General features: G+C 34.1%; 1 protein-coding gene across 11 annotated transcripts in view; it reads left to right on the forward strand.

Moving 5' to 3' along the window:
- Nucleotides 1–24,465, forward strand: part of CEP350 (centrosomal protein 350) — a 192,455-nt gene that overhangs the window by 126,606 nt on the left and 41,384 nt on the right. For 9 of the 11 annotated variants that reach the window (XM_076000426.1, XM_076000425.1, XM_076000429.1 and 6 more), the window contains 5 exons: nucleotides 982–1,139; nucleotides 8,451–8,573; nucleotides 9,716–9,915; nucleotides 14,648–14,859; nucleotides 18,168–18,312. In XM_076000426.1, coding sequence (XP_075856541.1) covers nucleotides 982–1,139; nucleotides 8,451–8,573; nucleotides 9,716–9,915; nucleotides 14,648–14,859; nucleotides 18,168–18,312 — 838 coding nt within the window. The remainder of the gene's footprint in view (nucleotides 1–981; nucleotides 1,140–8,450; nucleotides 8,574–9,715; nucleotides 9,916–14,647; nucleotides 14,860–18,167; nucleotides 18,313–24,465) is intronic. The other 2 variants (XM_076000432.1, XM_012772561.3) reach the window with 1 other exon arrangement.

Consider the following 24,465-nt stretch of genomic DNA (forward strand, 5'->3'; position numbering starts at 1 on the left):
TGTATTTTTCATAAAATACAGTCATAACTATCCCTACTGATGTTCCTGAAAAGTTAGAATAAATAACTATTTGTGGGTAACATACTAAGTAATTAAAGTTTTACTTTTTGCTCATCAGAAATAATGTATTATTTAATAGTTCCTATGTGTTTTCATTATAAACTTTTTTTAATTTTTGAAAATAATATTTTTCCATAAGGAATATTTTAAAGGAAAATATCTGTTCCCCAGGATGATTAAAATAAGTTATGTTTTCTGTGTATTCTTCGTGTCTGTACATATATGTTTTATATAGTTATAGTGTCTGATTTTGTATTCCTTTTGAGTGGTTCAACTTTAAAAAATCATAAAAGACATTTATTTGGCATTCATAAGGCTACAAGTGCAATTTTGCACATTGGCATATTGCATTGTGGTGAAGTCAGGGCCTTCAGGGCATATGTCACTGAGGCAACACACATCTACCCACCAAGGCACCTCCCATGATCCATTCCCACTGACCCACCCTTTCTAGCTCCATTTCCCATCATTCCACACTCTGCTTCCATGTGTACACATTATTTAGCTCCCGCTTATAAATTAGATCATGTGGTTTTTGTCTTTCTATGTCTGAGTTGTCTCACTTAAGATAATGGCCAGAGAACATTTAGATACTGGATTACTAGTGGCAGAAGTTTTTTGGATTTCTTTCATCTATTCTTTTTTTAAATTATTACACATTATGATATTCTCATTCCCCCTCCCTCCCTCCCTCCCTCCCTCCCTCCCTCCACATGTATGTGTGTGTGTATGTATATATGGTGATAAAATGTACATAACATAAAATTTACTATTTTAACCATTTTTAAGTATGTGATATATTTTGTCCTTTAAGAAATGTCTTATTTTCAACATTTCATTGTTTTGAGGATAAACTTAGTGTTTAAGATAAATTCAAGATCCTTTTAAAGTCCAGTAAAAGTTTGCTTCTTTTTGTCACAGGATTCTCATAGTGATGATGATACAAAGGATAATAAGGCAACTAGTCCTGGTCCAACTGACTTGGAGACTCGTAGTCCTTCTCCCATTTCAATTTCCAGCAGTGAAACTAGCAGTATTATGCAGAAACTGAAGAAAATGAGAAGCCGGATGGATGAAAAGTAATTCATTTTTACGAATATCGCCTGTTTAGTTACCTTGAAAGTAGTGGCATCAAATATTTTTTAATATACTTCATTAGATTGAGACAAGAAAATATTTTACGAATTCAGTAGCATTTTAGCAGAAGTATTAGATCAACCTAGAAGTCAATTAACTGTATATCTTATTTATAAAACCATTTTTCTCATTTAATACAGATAAGTCTCTTATTAAAAAAAAAAAAAAAACCCAAAGTAGTATTTGCATGTGTACCCATGACAGTGTTTTCTAAGGACATGTCTGCCAAATTGGAGGAGCAATTAATGATACATTCTGATATCTCATCCTGTGAATCTCTGGTGGCTCTCAGGCTTATTCAAATAGAAGAATGAAATTTTAACCTTGTGAGTAGGTATGAGTTGCTCAGCTGAAACCAGAAAGACTGAAATTCTCCTGGGATGTTGAATGATTTGGTAGTCTAACATTGTTCTAAAATATTACAGAGAATTATTTCTTAAAGATGCTTAAAGAAAGCTATTCCTACTTAGATATAGCTCAATTTTACGTCACTTTTGACCATATAAAATGGTGTTTATGTGAGAGTTTACTTTTGGGAGTATATATTTAATTAAATATGGTTATGAATTAGCTGCTTATGGACTCTATCTTTGCCTCTGTAACTGCTATCTATCCCACATCTAGCTTTCTCGAAATACATTATATATAGAAAGGAGATACATTAGAAACTGTTAACTGTCATTTTAAGTTAGCAATTTGAATCACAGATTGAATTTAAATTGTATCTTGATATTTTTTGGCAGTGTACTACACATCACCAAGTTTAATAATGCTCTGTATTTATATGTGACGCCAATGTATCATTTAATTAGTTTTAGAATGGTCACAAAGTTATAAACGAAACCCTTACTTCCTGTAGGTGCAGTTATATTAATATATTGGCACTATATTGTAAGAAAGCCATTTCATAACTTGAAAATACCTGAATTATAAAAATAAATTTATAAAAATAAAAGGAGGTGAAGCCAAATATTTCCAAATATGTAAATATTCCTTTTGGATGATTTCCATGGGATAGACTAAATATGGCTTCTTCAAATAGGAATTTATTGAAATTTACGTTTCTTCTTTTCTTGAAAAAATTTTCCAGTAGCCTGTGTAGGCATGGTTTATTGCTCCAGGGATCTTTGTATTAAAAATTAGAATAATCTCTCATAAATTTTCATCACTGATTTGACATTTTATATCTGCTTCCATATGTCTTTGAATGGTAAGTTTTGAGGGGAAGACAGTTTGACAGTGATTTCTTCATTGATCCCTTGCTCTTCTATTTCACTGAGATCTTCATTGCCAGTCTCTAAGGATGATATTCTAATAATTTAATCACATTTGTAGGAAAAACTGCTAAGCCTAGTCTCTTTGTGGGTTCAATCAGTTTCTGTGGCGCTTATTTCAGATTTTCTTTTTTGTTGTTTTGTTTTGTTTTGAGACAGAGTCTCGCTTTGTTGCCCAGGCTAGAGTGAGTGCCGTGGCGTCAGCCTAGCTCACAGCAACCTCAAACTCCTGGCTCAAGCAATCCTGGTACCTCAGCCTCCCAAGTAGCTGGGACTACAGGCATGCACCACCATGCCCGGCTAATTTTTTCTATATATATTAGTTGGCCAATTAATTTGTTTCTATTTATAGTAGAGACGGGGTCTCCCTCTTGCTCAGGCTGGTTTCGAACTCCTGACCTCGAGCAATCCGCCCGCCTCGGCCTCCCAGAGAGCTAGGATTACAGGCGTGAGCCACTGCGCCCGGCCTCAGATTTTCTTAAAGCTTTAAAATTCCTAAATAACAAATTCAAGTTTGGATTTATTGCCTTCATTCCAAATTTTGTTAATTATTGTCATAGATTCCAAAATATTAATCACATAGAATTTTTGTATTATTGCCTTATCTTCCCTTATCAACTGCTGCAGTAGACTTTTGAGAAATTTGTTAAGGAGAATAGCCCTTGGAGCATTAAGTGACTTCTTGATCCATTGCTTGAAGCAGTTGCAGTTGTGCTTGTGGTAGGGATGAGGTGAGCAGTTATGGCAAAGAAGTGTTTGGAGGATGGTGCTGAAGTTTGAGGATATGAGAGTAGTTTCCAAAATTAATTTATTTTTTATTTTTTTGAGACAGAGTCTCAGTTTGTTGCCAAGCTAGAGTGAGTGCCGTGGCATCAGCCTAGCTCACAGCAACCTCAATCTCCTGGGCTCAAGCGATCCTACTGCCTCAGCCTCCCGAGTAGCTGGGACTACAGGCATGTGCCACCATGCCCGGCTAATTTTTTGTATATATATTTTTAGTTGGTCAATTAATTTCTTTCTATTTATAGTAGAGACTGGGTCTTGCTATTGCTCAGGCTGGTTTCGAACTCCTGACCTCGAGCAATCCGCCCGCCTCGGCCTCCCAGAGTGCTACAATTACAGATGTGAGCCACCGCGCCCAGCCAAAAAGGAAGATTATTATTATGCTCTACTTTTTTAGAAAGGAGCTATGCTCACCACCATATCATCAACACTTGGTATTACACTATTTTTTGATTTCTGGAACAAAGTAATATGAAAATTAGCTTTTAAATCCCATTTATGTAACCAAAGCTTTAGAATTAGATCTCCTTCAATAATGTTTGAGTGTCAGCTTAATAAATAGGAAGCTAATTAATTTTGTAGCCATTTACTACAGTAAACACAACACCTAACACAAAATCATTTGAACTTTTGCTACTTTGTGACCAAGAACTATATTTGTTCCATAGTTTTGCAAAGGCAGTCAGTCCTTTTTTATTGATATAAAACACCTGTGAAAGAACAGTCATCCTTCTCAATAAGTTTAGCTAACTTTTAGAGGGAACCTTTTCATTATATGCCATTGTTTGCTGTCATCCCTCTGAACTCTAATTTTATAACAGATATTTTTCTGAAGTAATTATACCATTCTTGGCTACAGTGAAACCTTTCCTTTTATAATGTTTCACTGAGACAACAATACCCTAATTAAAATTTATATCTCTAGAGTTCTCCTCCATCCCAGCTCCATTCCTCCTCCTCCTCTCCTCTCCCTCCTTCCCTCCAAAACCAAAACAAAATAAAAAATTTATATCTTTAATATATCACTTTTCTTGACCTCTTTATTGAGTTGATGTTTCATGAATAATTTTCATTTCTCAGTATAGTAAAAAGCAAAAAAAACCCAACAAAATATAAAGGACATTAGTAATAATGAAAACATGTTTGCAAAAGACAGACAGTAGATCTAAACCACAGGTTTAATAGCCTTCAGTGTTTTTGGTTTTGTTGGTAAAGGAAATCTGAGTTTTGTTTATTACTATGAGGGACATTATAATAGAAGTGGATTGCCTACAATTATGAAACACATATTCATGAAAAAGCACCATGCAATTGATTCTTCCTGTTATTTTGCCAATTCCATACCTGGATAATTGTTTACTGAGCAAATGAAACACTGAAAGAATGGTGTTATCTTCATCTTTAATTGTTGCATTACTTAAAATAGAACACAGTACATTTTTCTTTCATTTGTTAACAGTAGCTTGTTCTTCCATGTTATGTATTAATTATACACTTACTCCCTTAGCAATTATTTATTAAATAATGTGTGACTATGCTAGCTTCTGAGGGATATGAAGATAAATATAAACCTTGCCCTCAAAGAGCTTAGAGTCTAGATGGAGAAAAGAATGAGTGGCAAGTTCATTGAGAGTCAAGTATCTGGAGCAATTTCTAAGGGAAGTTCCGAAGAGAAAGAGAAATTTTTCCTCATAGGAGTATATAAAGGAAATTTTCACAGAGAAGTGTTTAGTGTTAAATATACCTTTTTTTTTTTTAAGAGATGAGGTCTCACTATGTTGCCCAAAATGGACTTGAACTCCTGGACTCAAGTGATTTTCCTCATTTATCTTCTTCTTTGAATATTATTAAAGATGCTAAAATACTAGAAAGAATTAATCCATTAAAAAATTTAAAGCACTGTGTTTTGTTTTTACTTATAACACTAATAGAAGGATCTATAATTCTTTAATTCTAAGTTTTGTGGGTTTTTTTAACAGTAAAAAGTAGTGCTTTAGTGTAATGCTCTCAGTAGTTTGGGGATACATAGCATTACATAAGGAATTATTATTATAAGGAAGCAGCAACAATTTTCTTCAAAATCAGTGCTAAATAGAACAATGATTCTTAATTTGGGGCAGATCTTGGATTTTCTTGTATATCAGATGAATGTTGCAGAATCTTGCCTCAGAAAAATGCATATACACACACATAAAGTTTTGCACACAATTCCAGAGGGTTCATGAACCTCTTGGCATACCAGTGGAATAATTAATGATAATGAAGCATAGTAATAGCCTAAACAAATGTAGAATTATAGATGATCTTTTGTGAGGCTATTAAGATTTTGTTTTCATATCTTTCAAAATCCAAGGATTTTAGACTTAGAAGTTTCATTTAAAATTTAGATCATAATTTTGTTCTTTTAAATTATAGCATGATTTTATAATTTGTTGGGATAGAATCCACAATTGTATTAATTCAGTGGGAAAAATTTTTTTATTTATGTCACAAGGTCTAATAGTGTGTTTAGGTATAAAAGAAAGTGGGAGAAAGAATCATAAAGCATTAGTAACTAGAAGAGCTCTTAGGGAAGTCATCAAGTACAGTGCCCCTATTTCACAGGAAGAAAAGGAGGTCCGCAAAGATTAAGTGATTTGCCCCAGGTCACACGCTTAGCAGAGCGGCAGGCACAGAACTCGATCCCTGCTCTCTGAACTTCAGCCAGCTAAAGTTAAAGTTAAGTTAGCTTATCTACTTTCAGCCTCAGATTTTTTTTTTTTTTTTTTTTTGAGACAGAGTCTCGCTTTGTTGTCCAGGCTAGAGTGAGTGCCGTGGCGTCAGCCTAGCTCACAGCAACCTCAAACTCCTGGGCTCGAGTGATCCTTCTGCCTCAGCCTCCCGGGTAGCTGGGACTACAGGCATGCGCCACCATGCCCGGCTAATTTTTTATATATATATTAGTTGACCAATTAATTTCTTTCTATTTTTTATAGTAGAGACGGGGTCTCACTCTTGCTCAGGCTGGTTTTGAACTCCTGACCTTGAGCAATCCGCCCGCCTCGGCCTCCCAAGAGCTAGGATTACAGGCGTGAGCCACAGCGCCCGGCCTCAGCCTCAGATTTTTTTAAAAGTACATTGATGACTTAAATTATCTTCAGTAGAAACTGATCCTAAATATTTGTTGAAACTAGAAAAGTGCTAGATGGCTGATTACTGGAGTTGAATAGCTGTACAGTGCAAGTTTAGAGTATGAAAGTGGGGACTTTGGCAGTGAATTGATTCCTTAAGTTCAAACATTATGGGAGCATAATGATTTCCATACTAGATTAAATCTATTATTAGCATTTTCTATTAGTAGGCATTTATGTCTCCTTCATTCACAAATTTTATTTCTTACCTGTGCAGTATCTTGAAGGATTGTTAACTCCACTGTGAAGTATTACTCTTTTATCTGAATAAAAATCTTAAAGGGCATTCTTTAGTTCTAGAATGTTTTTATATTAAATAAGGCAGATACATTTCTGGGAAGTTCTAACTTTAAGTTAAACTTTTCTTACACTATTTCTTAAACTATTTTATTTTCATTTTCTATTAGCCATTTCTTTTGTACCTCATTGCTTAACTGTAGCTTTTGAATATGCTTGATCTTTATAAATAAAAAATAAATCTCAGTTCTCGTTCTAATAGAGAAAATTATTCTCTATACTGGGCTGTGTAAAAATTATAAATTGTATATTTTGACAGTTTATTTCATGTTTCAATATTATTTTACTTTTTGTACTAGGTCATGCATGCATTTAGCAGTTATACACTTAAGAGGGTGGGTGATATTTAAATGTTATGAACAGATTTTTTTGAACCTTTTGCCAAGTACATTTGTCTTTGTATAATTTCATAATTGGCATCAAAATAAGTTTATTATACATTTATAAAGAATGGCAAGGAAGATTGCAGTGTCTTACTGAAACTTCACAAAAATTTCACTAAAGTTCCTTGAACTTCAGTGCAGAAAATCAAGGCAATCCAGATATGAGTGTGCCTGTGTATATAAGTAGATGAAGGGAAGATAACACACTTCATTATATGTGGAGAAACAGACATTAAAATAGTCTGTTATCTAAAGACACATGTAGGCAAGATTGTACATTCTTTTTAAAATTCAAATGGATTTATACCTAGATTTTCTCACTTCTATGACATATTGGTATTACTCCTTGCCGTTCCAAGGCAATAAATGTTGCCTTGATCTATAAGTTATTGTTGTGTGCATGTGAACAGAAGCATGCTCTGTCAAAGAGAATTAACCTTTCTAAACTACTACTAGACTTGTTTATCCATAGATGCATGTGTATATATATCCACATGTATATGTATGAGAACTTTTTACTATTCCAAAAGGAGCAAATTTGTGGGTTTATTTTTCTGCCCTTATAACTTTAATATGAAATTTTTTTCTTACCTTTAACCTTATTGATTGAGCTGTCCACAGCATTTTTTTTTAACTGACAGTATTTATTGGGACTAGCTTTTACTCTATTCTTAATTATGTATCCTGATATTTTATAGAATGGGTATTATATTTCAATGTTGTTATTAATATTTAATGGACCTTTGTTAGGTATAAAGCAAGATATTTCCAGTAGGTCCTGTTAGCAGTAAGTTTTATGTATATTATAGAGGTGAACAAGTTATTTTTCTATAAATCAATTATTATATTATTTTCAAATTAGATTGTGATGGTAAGGTTAAGTAAGGCAAATGTAGTACTTTTAAAATTTAATTTCAAGCTTAAAATACATGACAAGGTACAGATATAAAAATCACTTGCTCAGGATTACATATGTATGTAGAGTTGCTGCTATATTAGGTTCAGGGCCATAATTGTATTCTCTGTTAAAGCTTATTCAAAAACGTATTTAGCCCCACAATATACTTCTTATAGCTCACAAACAAGTGAATTTAACTGAAAATATAGATGATGGTTAAGCAGCATTTAAGAAGAAAGGCATGTTTATTCAGAAATCATTGGTAAGATCTATAAAAGTACATGCTTTCTTGTGTCACACAGACTATAACACTTGCTTTAACTGAGTAGCTTATAATGTTATTCAGAAAGCACATTAAAAGTTCTTCACTCAGCTCTTGTGCTTTCCTTTCCTCATTCTTTCTGCCTCTTGATCTCTTGGTTTTAAAATCTTCCTCCTTATTTTGTAGACACTGCTCTCCTGTTCACTACTTCTTCTCTGTCTTTACGTCTCATCACTGGGCCTCTCTCAGTGTCTGTTTTCCCAACCTTCATCCCAAATTCCAGCTGTATATCTACAACCAGTTGGTCAGGTAACTTTGCACCTTTTTCAGTGCACTCTTTGATAGAGCATGCTCTGTTCTTTTTGTTTGTTTTGTTTGCTTTTTTTTTTTTTTTTTTTTTTTTTTTTTTGCCTCTCTCTCTCTTTTATTTAATAGCCTGGAAGCCTCTTGTCACATGTCCCATAGATTTTACCTTTTTGTTTCCACATTAATTTGACATGATGATTGCTCAATACGTAGAGTGACAGTCCTTGTGCTTTATAGTGTTTGTGGAATGCGTGAATGCATTTTTGTTGGTTAGCTACTGCTGTAGATATAACACCAGTAATGTGAGTAGCCCACCTTTTATTTAGTTGTGGTATCTACATTTAAAGAGAATTTTTTTAGTAACCTCCAAACGGGATAATTTCTCCTAAATCAGCAATTTCTCCTAACCCTTTGGGCCTAAGATATGATTGGCTATTTAAGTTCAGAGATCAGGTTAAATTGGAAAATTTGAGGCATTTGATGCGTACTTTTACTCAAGTAAATAAATAGTTACGTTTATATGCATAATACATTTAACTGTGGTGCTTAGTGTTCTCTCCATTAAAAAAAGATTTATCACCTAATGTTTTATCTCTTAGGTAATGGAAACCAAATTCACTAGACCTGAAGCAAAGCCAGACAGAATTTGAAAATAAAAGTGAAAAAAGGACATGAACATGTTTTTTGTTTGCTTGCTTGTTTTGGGGCTTTGGGGTTTGTTTTTTGTTGTTGTTTTGGTCTTTGTTGTTTTGGGTTTTGTGTGTTTTCTAGTCTGTGTTCTGGTCTTCAAAGTAAATTCCTTATATCTTCTGTTATAGAAAAGAATAACCTATGAAAAATGCATATATAAATTAAGTATTAATCTTATTAGTTATGCTTGTCTAGATTTTCTGAAGATTTTTTTCTGCTTTTACAACTGTTTTTCGTTTGCTAATCTTACAAACTATTATAAGTAAAACATAGATTTTCTCATTTTCTGAATAAGTTGACTCATGAAAGCTTCTATTATCTCAAACTTTTTTCAGAGAAAATGTGAATGTTCTTCTTTTGCACAGCTTGTTGATAAGGTGGTGAGTGATAGGGCTCTCAAAGTGATCTTTCCCTATATGTTTGTTCTCACACTGTTCTTCATGATGTGACCATAGGTTTCTGACAAAGCGAGAGCAAAAACTAATGCAACGGCGACAACATGCAGAGGAGCTCCTAGAATGGAAGCGACGTTTAGATGCAGAAGAAGCAGAAATTCGTCAAATGGAAAAACAAGCTTTGGCTGCCTGGGACAAAGAATTAATAAAACCCCAAACTCCTAAGAAAGAATTGGAGGACCAGACAACAGAACAGAAAGGTAGTAAATACAAACTCTCTTCAGACTACAAACTAAAGGCTAACATAATTGAAAGATTTCTTTCATTGCTTTCAAAAATGCGAATGACTAAGGGTGAAGAAGGCACCCTTAGACAAATGCTGCAATAATTAGAAAGATAAAAAAAACTATAAATAACTTTATGCCAATACACACTTGAAAACTTAGAAGAAATGGCAAATTCTTCTAAAAAATACAACTTGCCATAGTTTGCTCAATAGGAGAGGCCGGCAGCGGTGGCTCATGCTTGTAATTCTAGCACTCTGGGAGGCCAAGGTGGGAGGATTGCTTGAGCTCAGGAGTTCACCCTGTCTCTACCAAAAAAAAAAAAAAAAAAAAAAAAGGAAAAAAACCCAGCTGGGCTTTGTATCATGCTCCTGTAGTCCCAGCTACTAGGGAGGCTGAGGCAGATGGATCACTTACAGCACAGGAGTTGGAGTTTGCAGTGAATTTTCTTATTTTTATTTATTTATTTTTAAATTAAAAATTAAAAAAAAAGATAAGAGAGACTTCCTGGTTCTTTGACCATTAAAGAAATTGTACTCCAGTAGCCAAACATCTTTTCACAGAGACCTTTTCTGGCTTTACTAGTACACTAGACATTCAAGAGGGGGAAAAATCCAGTGTTATAATTTTTTACTTTTACATAGAATGGAAAAAGAGAGACATTTCTCAACTCATTTTATGAGGCTATTATATAAGTTTGATACTAAATCCATAAAAGGACAGAATCAGAAAGGAAAAGGCCAATGTTACCTATTCTAAATTAAATACTAGCACACCAAATTCAACTATATATTCAAATATTTCATGACCAAGTGGGATTTACCACACATTAGAAAATTGATAATGTGGCGAATCACCTTTTACAGAATAAAGGAGAATAATTACATGACCATCTCAATGGATTCAGAAGAGGCATTTGATTAAATTTAAAAAGCATTTGTGATAAAAAAAAAACCAAAAAAACTTCAGCTCAAAGTAGCCATGGAAAGGAACTTTCTTTACCTAATAAAGGGTATATATTAACAAAAATAAAAAACTAACTCTATAACAGATATCATACTTAATGATAAAACATAGAAAGTTTTTCCTTTCAATTTGGAAATAAAACAAAGATGCTTATTTTCACCTTTTCTGTTCAGCATTGTGTCCTAGACAGTCCTAGACAGTTCATTAAGACTAGAAAAAGAATTAAAAGCTGTAAGGAGGAAGAAGAAGTAGCAAAATTCTCATTATTTACAGTTAATAAAACTATGTATGGAGAAAATCCAAAATTTACATGTCAATTATTAGAATATAATAAGTTTAGCAAAGTTACTCATTATAAACCCCAAAATACAAAACTCAATTGCATGTCTATAGACCAGCAAAAATTGGTTAAGCAAATCTAATTTTTAAAAAAGATATAGATGGAAACAAAATATAATAGAAACAAAAATATGATGTACCTAGGAATAAGTTTAACCAAAAATGTACAAGATCTTTTTTTTTTTTAATTTTTTCTTTTTAACAATTCTTTATATGAATGGAATAAGATCTTTATAGAGGAGAATTTAGAATTTTATTGGGAGACATTACAGAAAACCAAAATAAATGGAACATTACTCTGTATTCACATATAGATTCAGTGTCAGAAAATGTTCAGTCTCCTTGGACTAATATGTTGATTCAAGACAATTTTAATCAGAAACCCATCAAGGTTTCTTGGTAGGGTTTAAAAAGCTCATTTATCTCAGCTTTTTAGAACTGAAAAAAAAAAAAAATAAAAAGCTCATTTAAAAATTTATATGAAAGAGCAAGGGACCAAAAAGCAAAGATAATTCTAAAGATGAACCACAAAATGTGGGAACTTATCAGATATCAATATTTCTAAAGGTATAGTGACTAAAACTGTAGTGATAATATTTTGTAAATAGGTAAACAAATAGATTATGAAACAGCCCAGAAATAGTAAAGAAAAAAATTAATAAATTTGGCTTCAGTAAATTAAGAATCTCTATTCATAAATACAACATCAAAAAGTGAAACAACAAAATAAGAGACGATATTTGTAACACATATGACTAATAAAGCAATAGTATCAAGAATATATAAGTAGAATGGGCACGATGGTTTATGCCTATAATCTTAGCACTTTGGGAAGATGAGGCAGGAGGTCACTTGAGGCCAGGAGTTGGAGATCAGCCTGAACAACATAATGAGACCCTGTCTCTACAAGAAATAGAAAAATTAGCCATGGTGGTGCGCACTTGTAGTGCTAGCTACTTGGGAGGCTGATCCAGGGTGATCACTTGAGCCCAAGAGTTAGAGGTTGCAGTAAGCTATGATCATGCCACTACAGAATAGCCCAGGTGACAGAGCAAGACCCTGTCTCAAAAAATAAAAATAATTATTAAAAAATTAAATAACATTTTTTAAAAAAATTAAAAAAATATATGAGTAACTCCTGTGAATCAATAATAAAATGATAACCACGTAAAAATTAGAAGACTAGACAATTCACAAATGAAGAACTCCAAATGGTCAATAAGCATAGTCAATGGTTTATGAAAAGATGTTCAACTTCATTAGTAATCAGGGCTTGAAAACCATAAAGAGATACAGGTTGAGTATTCCTTATTCCAACTGCTTAGGACCAGAAGTGTTTCAGATTTTTTTTTTTTTAATTTTGGAATATTTGCATTATACTTACCAGTTGAACATCCAAATTCAAAATTCTGAAATGCAAAATGTTCCAGTGAGCATTTCTTTCGCACATTTTGTCATTACTCAAAAAGTTTCAGATTTTAGATCATTTCAGATTTGGTAAATATTGATACATACACATGACTATATCTATAACCATGTAAATTAAAGCTCTTTGGTGTCCTCAATCATTTTTAAGAGTTTAAAGAGGTTCTGAGACCAAAATGTTTGAGAACTCGGTCAGTTCTCAAACTTTGAGAACATTAGAGGCACATGAACTAGATTGCAGTCAGCATTGTTTAAAGTTGAAATAGAATAGAAAACATTAAGGATAAATATTATGGTTAAAATAGGTCTGAAAGCCACTGGTGTAGAGTACTCCTAGATAGATAGATAGATAGATATAGAAATATAGAGGTATAAATAGATATATAGGTATATACATATAGCTATGTACATATATACCTATAGATATCTATAGATAAATATATATCTATAGCTAGCTAGCTGTACTAGGAGATAAATATGACATCATTCATAGAAGCAATGAAATAGTAAAAAAATAACTTGTTTGTAAGTAGGAGGATAGATGAATTGTGGTATATTTACATATTATGCTCAGTGAAGATGAGAAATAACAGCTATACAAATCAATGTACAAGAATTAAAAACAAATCATAGAAGACTACAGACAATTTGAATCCTTTTATAGGAAATTCAAAAGCATGCAAAACTAAATGATATTATTATCTAGCTATACATGCCAAAGTGATACATAAAGAAAATCAATGATACAATAGATACAGTTTATTTGTAGTCATCCTCTTTTCCTCAATAATTTCTTTTTAGTTTATCCAGCAGAGGCTTACTTCTGTGTCAGCTTTCTCATCCTCACCTGTTGCCTCAACATCCTGCTGCATACAGATTTCTCCATCCTGGGAGGAAATTTAAGAGGACCTGGAAAAGAGACTTATTTGTTCTGGTGGTACAGGACTCAACTTTTCAGATATAATAGAAAACATTTATGACTTTGGCTAGAAGGCAAATCAATAATAGTTTTCACTGTTCAAGCCTATATTGTTAGGAACTGTTGCTTACTAATTGTGGAAAGTGTTGTTGGATAAATGTGATAAAACAAAGGTTATTTCCGTATGTTTACACTTGATCTTAGCCAAAAGGCTGACAAGTGATTCAGTGTGATTTTTAATCTCACCAAATATAGCTTAAAAATAGTAAGGTAAACTGATATAAAGAAGAGAAAAAAGTCAAGAAAAAAATACATTATAATAAAATAAATGCAGTGTACTCATTAAGTACATTGTTGCCATAGATAAAGCTGATTCTGACTAAGCAAAAAAGTAACTTATTAAAGGATATTCAGTGGTTCACAAAATCTTTGAGATTACTAGAGACTAAGCTGCATGCTAAGAGTGTTATTGTAGAGGATGTGTTATCATCTTTTTCAAGTAATACCAAATTGTTTAGCAAAGTGATTAGACCAGTTACTACTCCTAAAGGAATATATGAGAGTAGTAACTGCTCTGCATCCTCACACTTTCCTGCTGGGTGGTAAAAGGGTTGGTTGGCCTGGTTGGCCCGGCTTGACAGTGCCGAGGGAGTACAGAAAGAATTGGCAGCATTGGCTTTAAGTAGCACAGAGGTGCTGGGCAGGTATTGGGCAGTCCTGCTCTTGAATATATGCCATCTGAATCTATAGTGCAGCAGTTACCAGGAAGTCCAGGTTACAGTATACTTACTGCAGAAATGGTTTTTTCACAGAAACTAGATTGTCAGTCACTATCATTGCTGATTATGTGTGGTAGATATCGTCCTTCACTTGGCATCAGCCAAAATTCTCAATTAGACTGACAGACTTTGTAGTAAATGTTAAGTGACATTATGAAGAAATTATACCTAAATGCAAATAGTGATAATATGCTAAAAACAAATGTAAGGTGTTAACAGTTAGAATTTTCCCATTGACGGAGATTGTGTGTTTTTTCTTTTTTTCACCCTTTCTTTCTAGAAATAGCAAGTGAAGAGGAATCTTCAGTACCTTTCTACTCTCATCTAAACAGTGAAAGCTCTATTCCAGAAGAATTGGGCAGTCCTGCTGTTGAATATATACCATCTGAATCTATAGTGCAGGAGCAGCCAGGGACTCCAGATCACAGTATACTTACCGAAGAAATGGTGTTTTCACAGGAACTAGAATCTTCTACCTCTCCTAGTAAACATGTAAGTTAATGTATATCTTAAAAATTCTTTAGAAAAAGGTATATTATTAGCAGTTATTTGTTGCTGTTGATGACAGCATACCCATACTTGTAACATCAGAATATAACATTTGAATAGAAATAAAACTTCCATGACTAGTGTAGATTTATAAATATACAAATTATAGCTTTAATGGCAGTTATAAAATTATATGCTTCAAGTCTATTAATATTGAGGAGATAGGAACTTCTAAAGTCTTTAATAAAGATAATTTATAGAAACAACACAAGTTCTTTTTGAAATTTGTGTTTTGTCACATAACAGAAACAATAAAATCTTAAACCATACCAGAGTACCTTTACTATAATTTGGTTAATTACTACTGTATAACTTATAGTAAGAATAAAGGTAATGGTTTCATCTCCTTAAGACAGATCTGGAATGGTTATTGATTCTAAGTGAGAATAATGGTCATTATTAGAATTAAGAAGATTTTTTTGAATAGAAGTGGACATAGTGGGCAACCTTGCCTTGTTCCAGTTCTAAGTGGGAATGCTTTCAATTTTTCCCCATTCAGTATAATGTTGGCTGTGGGTTTGTCATATGTGGCTTGTATCATTTTTAGGTAAGCCCCATCTATGCCTATTTGTTAAGTGTTCTTATCATAAAAGGGTGTTGAATTTTTTACATGTCCTTAATTCTGTACTTCATAGAAAAAAAACTATCTGGTAAAAACTCAAGATAGAAACTTAACTGTTTTTTTAACTTGAGTTTATAAAGCATAGGCAGTCCCCTGGGCTACGGACAACCAACGAAACAATGGTGTTTCGTACTTACGAACAGGCTCCAAGGCTCCTCATAAGGAGAATTTATAATTAAGTAATTAAATTAATAATTTGGGTGCTAGTTTCTTCCACACATGTAAACAAACCTGCATGACATAAGTAGTTCTTGGGCACAGCATCTCATTGTTTATATGGTTGCTTACACACAGCATCACTTTCATCTTAACTTTTTTATTTGAGTTTTTGAATCTTTATTTACCTTATTACCATGCCTCCAAAGTGAAAGTCCACTGCAAGTCCAGGTGAGCCTGCAGCGAAGAGAAGGGTGATTACAATGGAAACAAAAGTAGAAATAAATAACTAAGCATTGGGAGAAAGGCCAGATGCCTTCATTGGGAAAGCATTAGGCTTTAGTCACTAGACTATCAGAACAATTATAAAGGATAAAGTGAGAATAATGGAACATGTGAAAGGCAGTGCTTCAATGAAAGCATCAATTATTACTAAGCAGTGTAGTGGATTAATTATTGAAATAGAAAGGTCATTGATTTGTTTAGAAGATCAAAATAAGCATAACATTCCTATTAGTGTAGCATTGATGCAACATTAGGTGAGTGTTAACCTTTAATATTCTTTTTTGAAATTTCTCTTATCTCCTATCTAAACTTTTTGTATGAGTTTGTTTTTATGTTCTGTTTATTTGAATTAAAAGAAAGAGCACAATAGTTTCTGTAACTTATTATTACAGTACAGGGGTATCATTACAGTATTGCACTGTTATTATCATCACATATGGGACATCATAGTATTGTTATTATTATTACTGTATATTCCCTGTTCATGAGGGATCTGTGTTATATACAAATCCAACCTAAAGACATTCTCAGAGACTTATCTTGTCCATACCCCAGGGACCACCTGTATAGCAAGTGATTAGCATAACAATATTAAATATTTAGTGAACACAGACATTGTTAAAGCCTCTATGCTTAAAAAACCAAAATCTACCTAAATTCAGAATGGAATATCCTTTGTTAGAGTCTTCATTTTTGGGGAAGTGAAGAATGAACTGCATTTCCTCTGTTGAAAAAAAAATCAGATTCATCTGTGTTACAGCCCCTAAAAGACTTAAAAGAAAACCCTTTTGTGTACAAGGAAGAGCCTATTCCATTTATGTTGAAAATATCCTATGTTCTTGTGCACATACTTGAAATCAGTGTTTTTAGATTATGAAAGGCTTATAATTATCAGGTTAGTGGTTTCTTATTTTTATGTGATAAAACTAGGCCTGTATAGATAATTTTCTTGTACCATTATCTATTATTATTATGTAAATTCCTACCTTCCAAGAATTTACAACCAAACTGTGCATTTTGAACAATCTTATTCTTACAAATTTGATTAGATTTTACTTAGCATCATTTTTGAGGTTCAGGATAGCCACAAACTGATGGAATATTAAAAATTAGGTTTTTTCCTCACATGAAAATACATCTAGGGTATCCAAACTAGTATGTCTTTTTTTTTTAATTTCATCATGTTATGGGGGTACAAATATTGTTAAGGTTACATATATTGCCCTTAGCCCCCCCCCCCGCCCCCCACCAAGTCAGAGCTTCAAGTGCGTCCATCCTCCAGGTGGTGTGCATGGTGGCACTCAGTATGCAAGTATACACCACCCCTCCTCACCCCTTCCCCCTGCCCGACACCTGATAAATGTTTTTTGGTGGGGTTTTTTTTGACATTTTGGTTACATTTTATATCTTTGCCTCTCCCTAGGAAAGGTTAGCGGTATGCCCTTCCCCTCCACAATGCTCACCACATCCCTAAGATGTGGGTCCCCCCCATCCCTGGTGAACACTACCACCATTTGAGCACTATAAAAACTAGTATGTCTTAAAGTGGTTTTTATAATAAAAGGTAATATTTATTGAGTGCTTACTTACCAAGTGCTAGATAGTATATTAAATGCCTCACATGGATTATCTTATTTAATCCTCACAGCAGTTTTATAAAGTAGATACTATTCTAATCCCCACTCTGAAGATTAGTAGGCTAGGAAACTTGCCCAAAGTCACAGGGATAGGAAATGATGGTCGCTAGGAATCAAATCAGGCATTCTCACTTCTGCTTCATGTCAGGGTAGAAATTGTGTCTTTTGTAATAATCTCTTGGGGGCAGTCTTCTTATGCCCTGTTTTCTGTTTTCCTCCTTTCCTCCTTTCCTTTCTCCCTTCCTTCCATGAAAGTAGTACCTATTTAGTATTTTTAAATTAGAAGAACGGGGGGGCGGTAAATATCAGTGATATACCAGCCACCTTTAACTTATTATAAACTTTCTAAAAGCATGCTTTTTTATAACTTTTTTCCTATGTTTTTAAATATATATATCCTTTGTATATTAGTAAACTTTTTCCACTCATGTCCTAGAGTTATTTAAAACTCTTTGTAAATATTATCTTTAATTGGCTAGTATCTCAAATTTTAAATAGAATTTTATAATTATATCACAAAATAGTCCCCATTTGGTTTTCTGTTTCAACAGTCACCTCCCAAAAGCTGTACATCTGTGTCAAAGCCGGAGTCTAGCAAAGGAAGTCGTAGGACTGGAGGACAGTGTCGTCTGCCTTTCAAGTCCCATCAACACTGTAATAGTTGGTCAGATGAGTCGTTATCTATGACACAGTCAGGTAAGAGTAATAATAAGGAGTTTGTTTTCTTTTTACTGTTTTTGAATTCCTTTTTAATGAGCTTTGTCTAACCATATGCTAGTACACTGTTCTTTGTTATAGTCATAAAGGCTTTTTAAAATCAAATTGAATCATATAATTCATTGCTTTTCATATAATTATTTCACTAATTTCACAAAATATGACAAACTGTTATATTCTCATACATTAATGGACAGTCTTTTTTTTTTTTTTTTTTTTTTGAGACAGAATCTCACTCTGTCACTTGGGATAGAGTGCAGTGGCATGATTATAGCTCACTGCAACCTCAAATTCATGGGCTAAAGCAATCCTCCATGGCATTAGCCTTTCAAGTAGCTGGGACCACAGGTGTGTGCCACCATGCCTGGCTAATTTTTTTTGTTTTCAGTAGAGAAAGTGTCTCAATCTTGCTCAGGCTGGTCTTGAACTCCTGACCTCAAGCATTCCTCCTACCTTGACCTCCCAGAGTGCTAAGATTATAGGTGTGAGCCACCACACTGGGCCCACAGTCATTTTTTATATATTCATCAAACATTTGTTAAATATTTTTCTATGTGTCAGGCACTGCCTGTATATTTCCAAGTACATTGTTCCACTCTATACTTCAATTTGCCATACCAAATAGCACAAATTGTAATCAGACTTTGCCCAGCAGGTCTTTCCTATTAGACTATAAAGTCACGGAGAGGAGGGTCTATGTTTTCTTAATTGTAGCACCAGGCCCTAGCAGGCACCACTGTACATGGTGGGTATTTATTAAATGTTTCTTGAATAAATTAATGATAACTGAGGAGATAGAAGGTGGTAGAGCATGATGGCACAAATCTCAAAGGAGGAAAAGTAGAGAAGTAATCGGCTGCAAATGGCAATGGGGAGTGTTGTCTATCTTTCCATCACCTCGAGGCATTCTACTACAAATCTCTGTAGTATGTATATGGATTATGAAAGAATGAATAGCCTCTACTCTAAAAGGCTTCAAGGACTTTGACCTTGGGAAGCATATCTAGACAGTGCTTGGTTTATATAGGAGTGGGAGGAAGATTAATACTATATTGAATATTGCCATATTGAGTATATTTGCTTTTTGAGCTCATTTTTAGTTTTCTTTGAGAGTAGACATTTAGTATGGGAAAAGTAAAAATGTTCTTCTTTTTTTGGTCTTTGATCCTGTGCTGTACCCTTTTGTTTTCCATGTGTCAGATAATAGGTAAATTATGTAATTGTTACCTATTTTTTGTGGTATATGCTCACAATGGAATATTACTAAATCCTAAGAAACAACAGTAGGCTAGCACCGTTTATACTATCCTGGATTAAGCTTAAACCTGTAATACAAAGCGAGACAACACAAGATCTGGAAAATGGGCTACACATCTACTCACCATCAAATTGGTACTGACTGACTAAGACTATGGTGCTCAAAAAACAGTAGTGTTCAACAGGGATGGGGGGGGGAGACCCACATCTTAAGGAAGTGGTGAGCATTGTGGGGGGAAGGGATTACCTCTATCCCTTTTTAGGGAGAGAGAAAGATATACAGTGTAACCAAAATGTCTAAAAAAAATTTGTAATCGGGAAGTGGGCAGGTGGAAGGGGGAAGGAGGGAAAGGGCATGTACTCACATGGTGGGTGCAGTGCGGTGCGCACCACCTGGAGGCTGGGCACACTAGAAGCTCTGGCATGGCGGGGTGGGGAGGGGGGACAGAGGCAAGATATGTAACCGTAACAATATATGTACCCCTATAATATGAAGTAATAAAAAAATAAAAAAGAAATGAGGTCTAGATATCTGACTTTGCAGCCCAGCTCTAAACTGTATTACTAAACTGTCAAATTACTATCAGGACCAGTTTGAAGAATCTTAGAAAGGAGGCCTTAACTAAAGACAAGGGGTCCTGTGTTTGAATCTTGCTACCTGTAAAATGGTGTTACAGTTGTTTTTCTCAAAGAATTACAAGAAAATGATTGTTTGTCAAACACTAAGGGCACTCCAGGGGGAATATGTGATATGTGCGATGGGGAGGTGGCTCAAAGGCCAGACAAAAAGGATAGTCTGTGTCTCTTGCTAAAAGAAAAAAAACCCAAAAAATCAGAAAACATATAACATGTCAGTAGACATAAACTTGATACTTGAAAACACTCAACATGGATTCTTATCTTGGATCTGTTACTTACTGGTGACTTTCTTCAAGTTTCTTTCCCTTATTGGGTTATCTTTTTCATCTGTAGCAGTGGAATAATGTTTTAACTTCCTTGCATGAGTTATGCACCAAGGATTAATAATAACATTTGTAAGATTTTTTATTGATAAAACTTACTGTATTACTAAACTGTCAGATTACTATCAGGACCAATTTGAAGAATCTTAGAAAGGAGGCCTTAACTAAAGACAAGGGGTCCTGTGTTTGAATCTTGCTACCTGTAAAATGGTTTTAGAAAAGCTTGGAGATTCTAAACTAGTATAGTCAATCTACCTGTTCATGATGACATCATTATATGATGTGTCATGTACAGTATTTGTGAAAGTGGAGTAGTAAATTTTAATGTAGTGGAGTTATATAGTATCTTTACTTAAGTGATGGAGAGTTTGTTATTAACCAAGTTAATGTAATCAGTATATGTCAAATAATTAGAAACTTATTTTTTCAATCATGTTATTCTGTTCATCAGGTTATTTTTGTCTTGACATGTTTCAACAAACTAATGTATCATTTGCCTGACATTTCCCATCTCTCCCACCTCACAAAAAACTCTACGGGAAAGAATCCCATAAAAATAATGTATTTATCAAGAGAGTTGCTTAGGTGAAAAAAACATTACAGAGATTCTCTTAGACATTACTGATTATAAATATTATGCTGTAGTACTAGATGTAGGCAGATATATATTTCCATTTATACTCTCATAGGCTTTTATTAGTCTCTAATTGTCTTTCATTTGTTTGCTTTTGGTTTCTTTAGTACTTAAAAATATAAACATTTCCCAAGGTCTTTTATCTAAAACCTCCCAAGTTCATCAACTGCTGCTAGATCTTTGCAGCCATAGATGGTAAAGATATTTTTAATTAGAAAATCACTGCTGGCATACATGTTTGTTTGTTTGTTTTGAGACAGTGTCTTACTCTGTTGCCCAGGTTAGAGTGCCGTGGCGTCAGCCTAGCTCACAGCAACCTCAGACTCCTGGGCTCAAGGGATCCTCCTGCCTCAGCCTCCATGTAGCTGGGACTACAGACATGCACCACCACACCTGGCTAATTTTTTCTATATATTTTTAGTTGTCCAGATAATTTCTTTCTATTTTTAGTAGAAACGGGGTCTTGCTCTTGCTCAGGCTGGTCTTGAACTCCTGACCTTGAGCGATCCTCCCACTTTGGCCTCCCAAAGTGCTAGGATTACAGGTATGAGCCACTGTGCCCAGTCCATAGATTTTTAAATAATCACTTTTTGGACAAAATTGAGATGAAGACTGTGAGAGTGTAGTGGTCTCCAAAATTGTATCAAAGTAAAATCTCAAGTTTTGGAAGCACATAAATCTTACCAGGCTAAAGAATACACAGTTTTAGAGGATCCAAAGATTTTAATTTTTAGCTCAGCCTCTAACCCTGCTTCCAGTTATTATACTAAATCATCAGTTGAATCAGTATGAAGCCAGCATCAAATGTTCAGAACTTTTTAACCCCGAAACCAACTAATTATTTTCTTCAAAATTAAAAGAAAGCATGAGAGATAAGGAGATGTTCAGATGTTCTCCTCCTCACCACCAGCGTTTTTAGTTTTAAACCAAAAAAATGCACTACCTGAAATATGGCTACATAAAAATGTTTGTTTTGTGTTAATATTCCTACCACCATTTTAAAAATTATTTTTTGACAACAATTTTATATATTTATCATGTGTAACATGTTTTGAAAAATGTATATACTGTGGAATGGCTAAATCTAGCTAATTACCTCACATAGTTATTGTTTGTGGTGAGGACACTTAAAATCTACTCTCAGCAATTTTTTTTTTTTTTTTTTTTTTTTTTTTGAGACAGAGTCTCACTTTATTGCCCAGGCTAGAGTGAGTGCCGTAGCGTCAGTCTAGCTCACAGCAACCTCAAACTCCTGGGCTCAAGCAATCCTCCTGCCTCAGCCTCCCAAGTAGCTGGGACTACAGGCATGCGCCACCATGCCCGGCTAATTTTTTTTTTTTTTTGTATATATATATTAGTTGGCCAATTAATTTCTTTCTATTTATAGTAGAGACGGGGTCTCACTCTTGCTCAGGCTGGTTTCGAACTCCTGACCTCGAGCAATCCGCCCGCCTCGGCCTCCCAGAGAGCTAGGATTACAGGCGTGAGCCACCGCGCCCGGCCTACTCTCAGCAATTTTTAAGAATACAGTACATTGTCATTAACTATAGTCACCTTGTGGTACAATAGATCTGTTGAACTTATTCCTCCTATCTGACTGAAATTTTGTGTCCTTTGAACGATTCCCCAAACTCCTGACTCCCAGCCCCTGGTAACTACCATTTTACTCTCTGCTTCTACAAGGTCAACTTTTTTAGGTTACACATATGAGATCATTTGTTTTTCTGTTCCTTGCTTATTTCACTTAACATAATGTCCTCCAGGTTCATCCATATTATTGCAAATGACAGTATTTCCTTTTTTTTTAAAGCTGAATAATATTCCTTTGTGTATATACACCACATTTTTTTCATTTTTCCATTAATGGACATTTAAGTTGATAATTATATTTTCTAGGCACTGTGCCACATGCTTTGCATACTTTATCTTATTTATTCTTCATATCAGTTCTAGAAATTTGTGATTATTTCATTTTATAAGAGTGTTGGGCCAGGTACAGTGAGAAATACAAACATTTTTGGAGGCTGCGGTGGGGGAGGATTGCTTGAGGCCAGGAGTTCAAGACCAGCCTGGGCAACATAGCCAGACCCCATTGCTACTTAAAAAAAAATAGAAAAATTAGCCAGGCAAGGTTACTGCTGCCTCTAGTATTAGCTGCTTGGGAAGCTGAGGCAAGAGGATCACTTGAGCCCAGGAGTTTGAGGTTGCAGTGAGCTGTGATAATGCCATTGCATTCTAGCCCAAGCAACACAGTGAGACCTGTCTCAAAAAAATTTTTTTTAAAAAAAGTGTTGTTTAATAATGAATAGTGAGCTTTGCTCATGCTAAGGACTCAGTATGATGACACTATAAGTATAAGGTGGTATAAGATGGGTGTAACTTTCCTACTGTAGCTTAACTCGGTGTCATAGAACTCTGAGATAACAGGAACTCAATTTTCATTATTTCTTTTTTTGCTTTTTTTCTTTAATCTGACTCAATACCCAGTGAATATTTCATTATTTCTAATCCAGATATTTGGACTACACTACAAAAAAAGACTATAATCTTTTTGCATTTGAATAAATTCTAAAACTAGTTCTTATATAATTTAATCCGAAATACCTGATAAAAATCTGACTTATGATATAATGTTGCGGTGCACATCTGAGCTTCAGATTTGCATACGTTAGTATTTATATTGCAAGGCTACTATATGTCTCACTCAACATTAGTATATGGAAATGACACTATTATGTGGTTTGAGGAAGTGTGAAGAACAGTAATTTCTATGCCATGCAATTTCCATGTTTAGTGAAATGAACAGTATCTTTAAACAATACCTGTTTGCTTTCATAGCATATGTATGACAGTATAATGAAATATCTTTTTCCTTATGTTGCTATGACTGGACATCTTGTCTGTGTATGAACTGTTGGGGAGAAAATAAAATTCAATGAGCTTCATTTCATTTATCTTAAATATTTTAAGAGCTTTCAAAGAAAGATTATAGCACAATGTATTTCTTTGTAATGTATCTCTTTTTAATGTGTCATTAAGACATCAGCTAATGATTCAGTCAATTTGAAATGGTAACATTCTAATTTGATTTTAATATGACTTAAAAACTATATGTTAATAACTAATGGGAATGACAGTTAATTATGATTATCTTGTCACCAGAAATAATTCCTGGCAGAATATCCAAATTTTACCAATTGAAAAAATTTTCAACTTCTAACTGCTTATCTTACTAAGATAGCATCCCTTCAGATTTACTTTCAATTTCAAATACTACAA

Source organism: Microcebus murinus, chromosome 2 (genome assembly GCF_040939455.1).
Source record: "Microcebus murinus isolate Inina chromosome 2, M.murinus_Inina_mat1.0, whole genome shotgun sequence".
NCBI lineage: Eukaryota > Metazoa > Chordata > Mammalia > Primates > Cheirogaleidae > Microcebus > Microcebus murinus.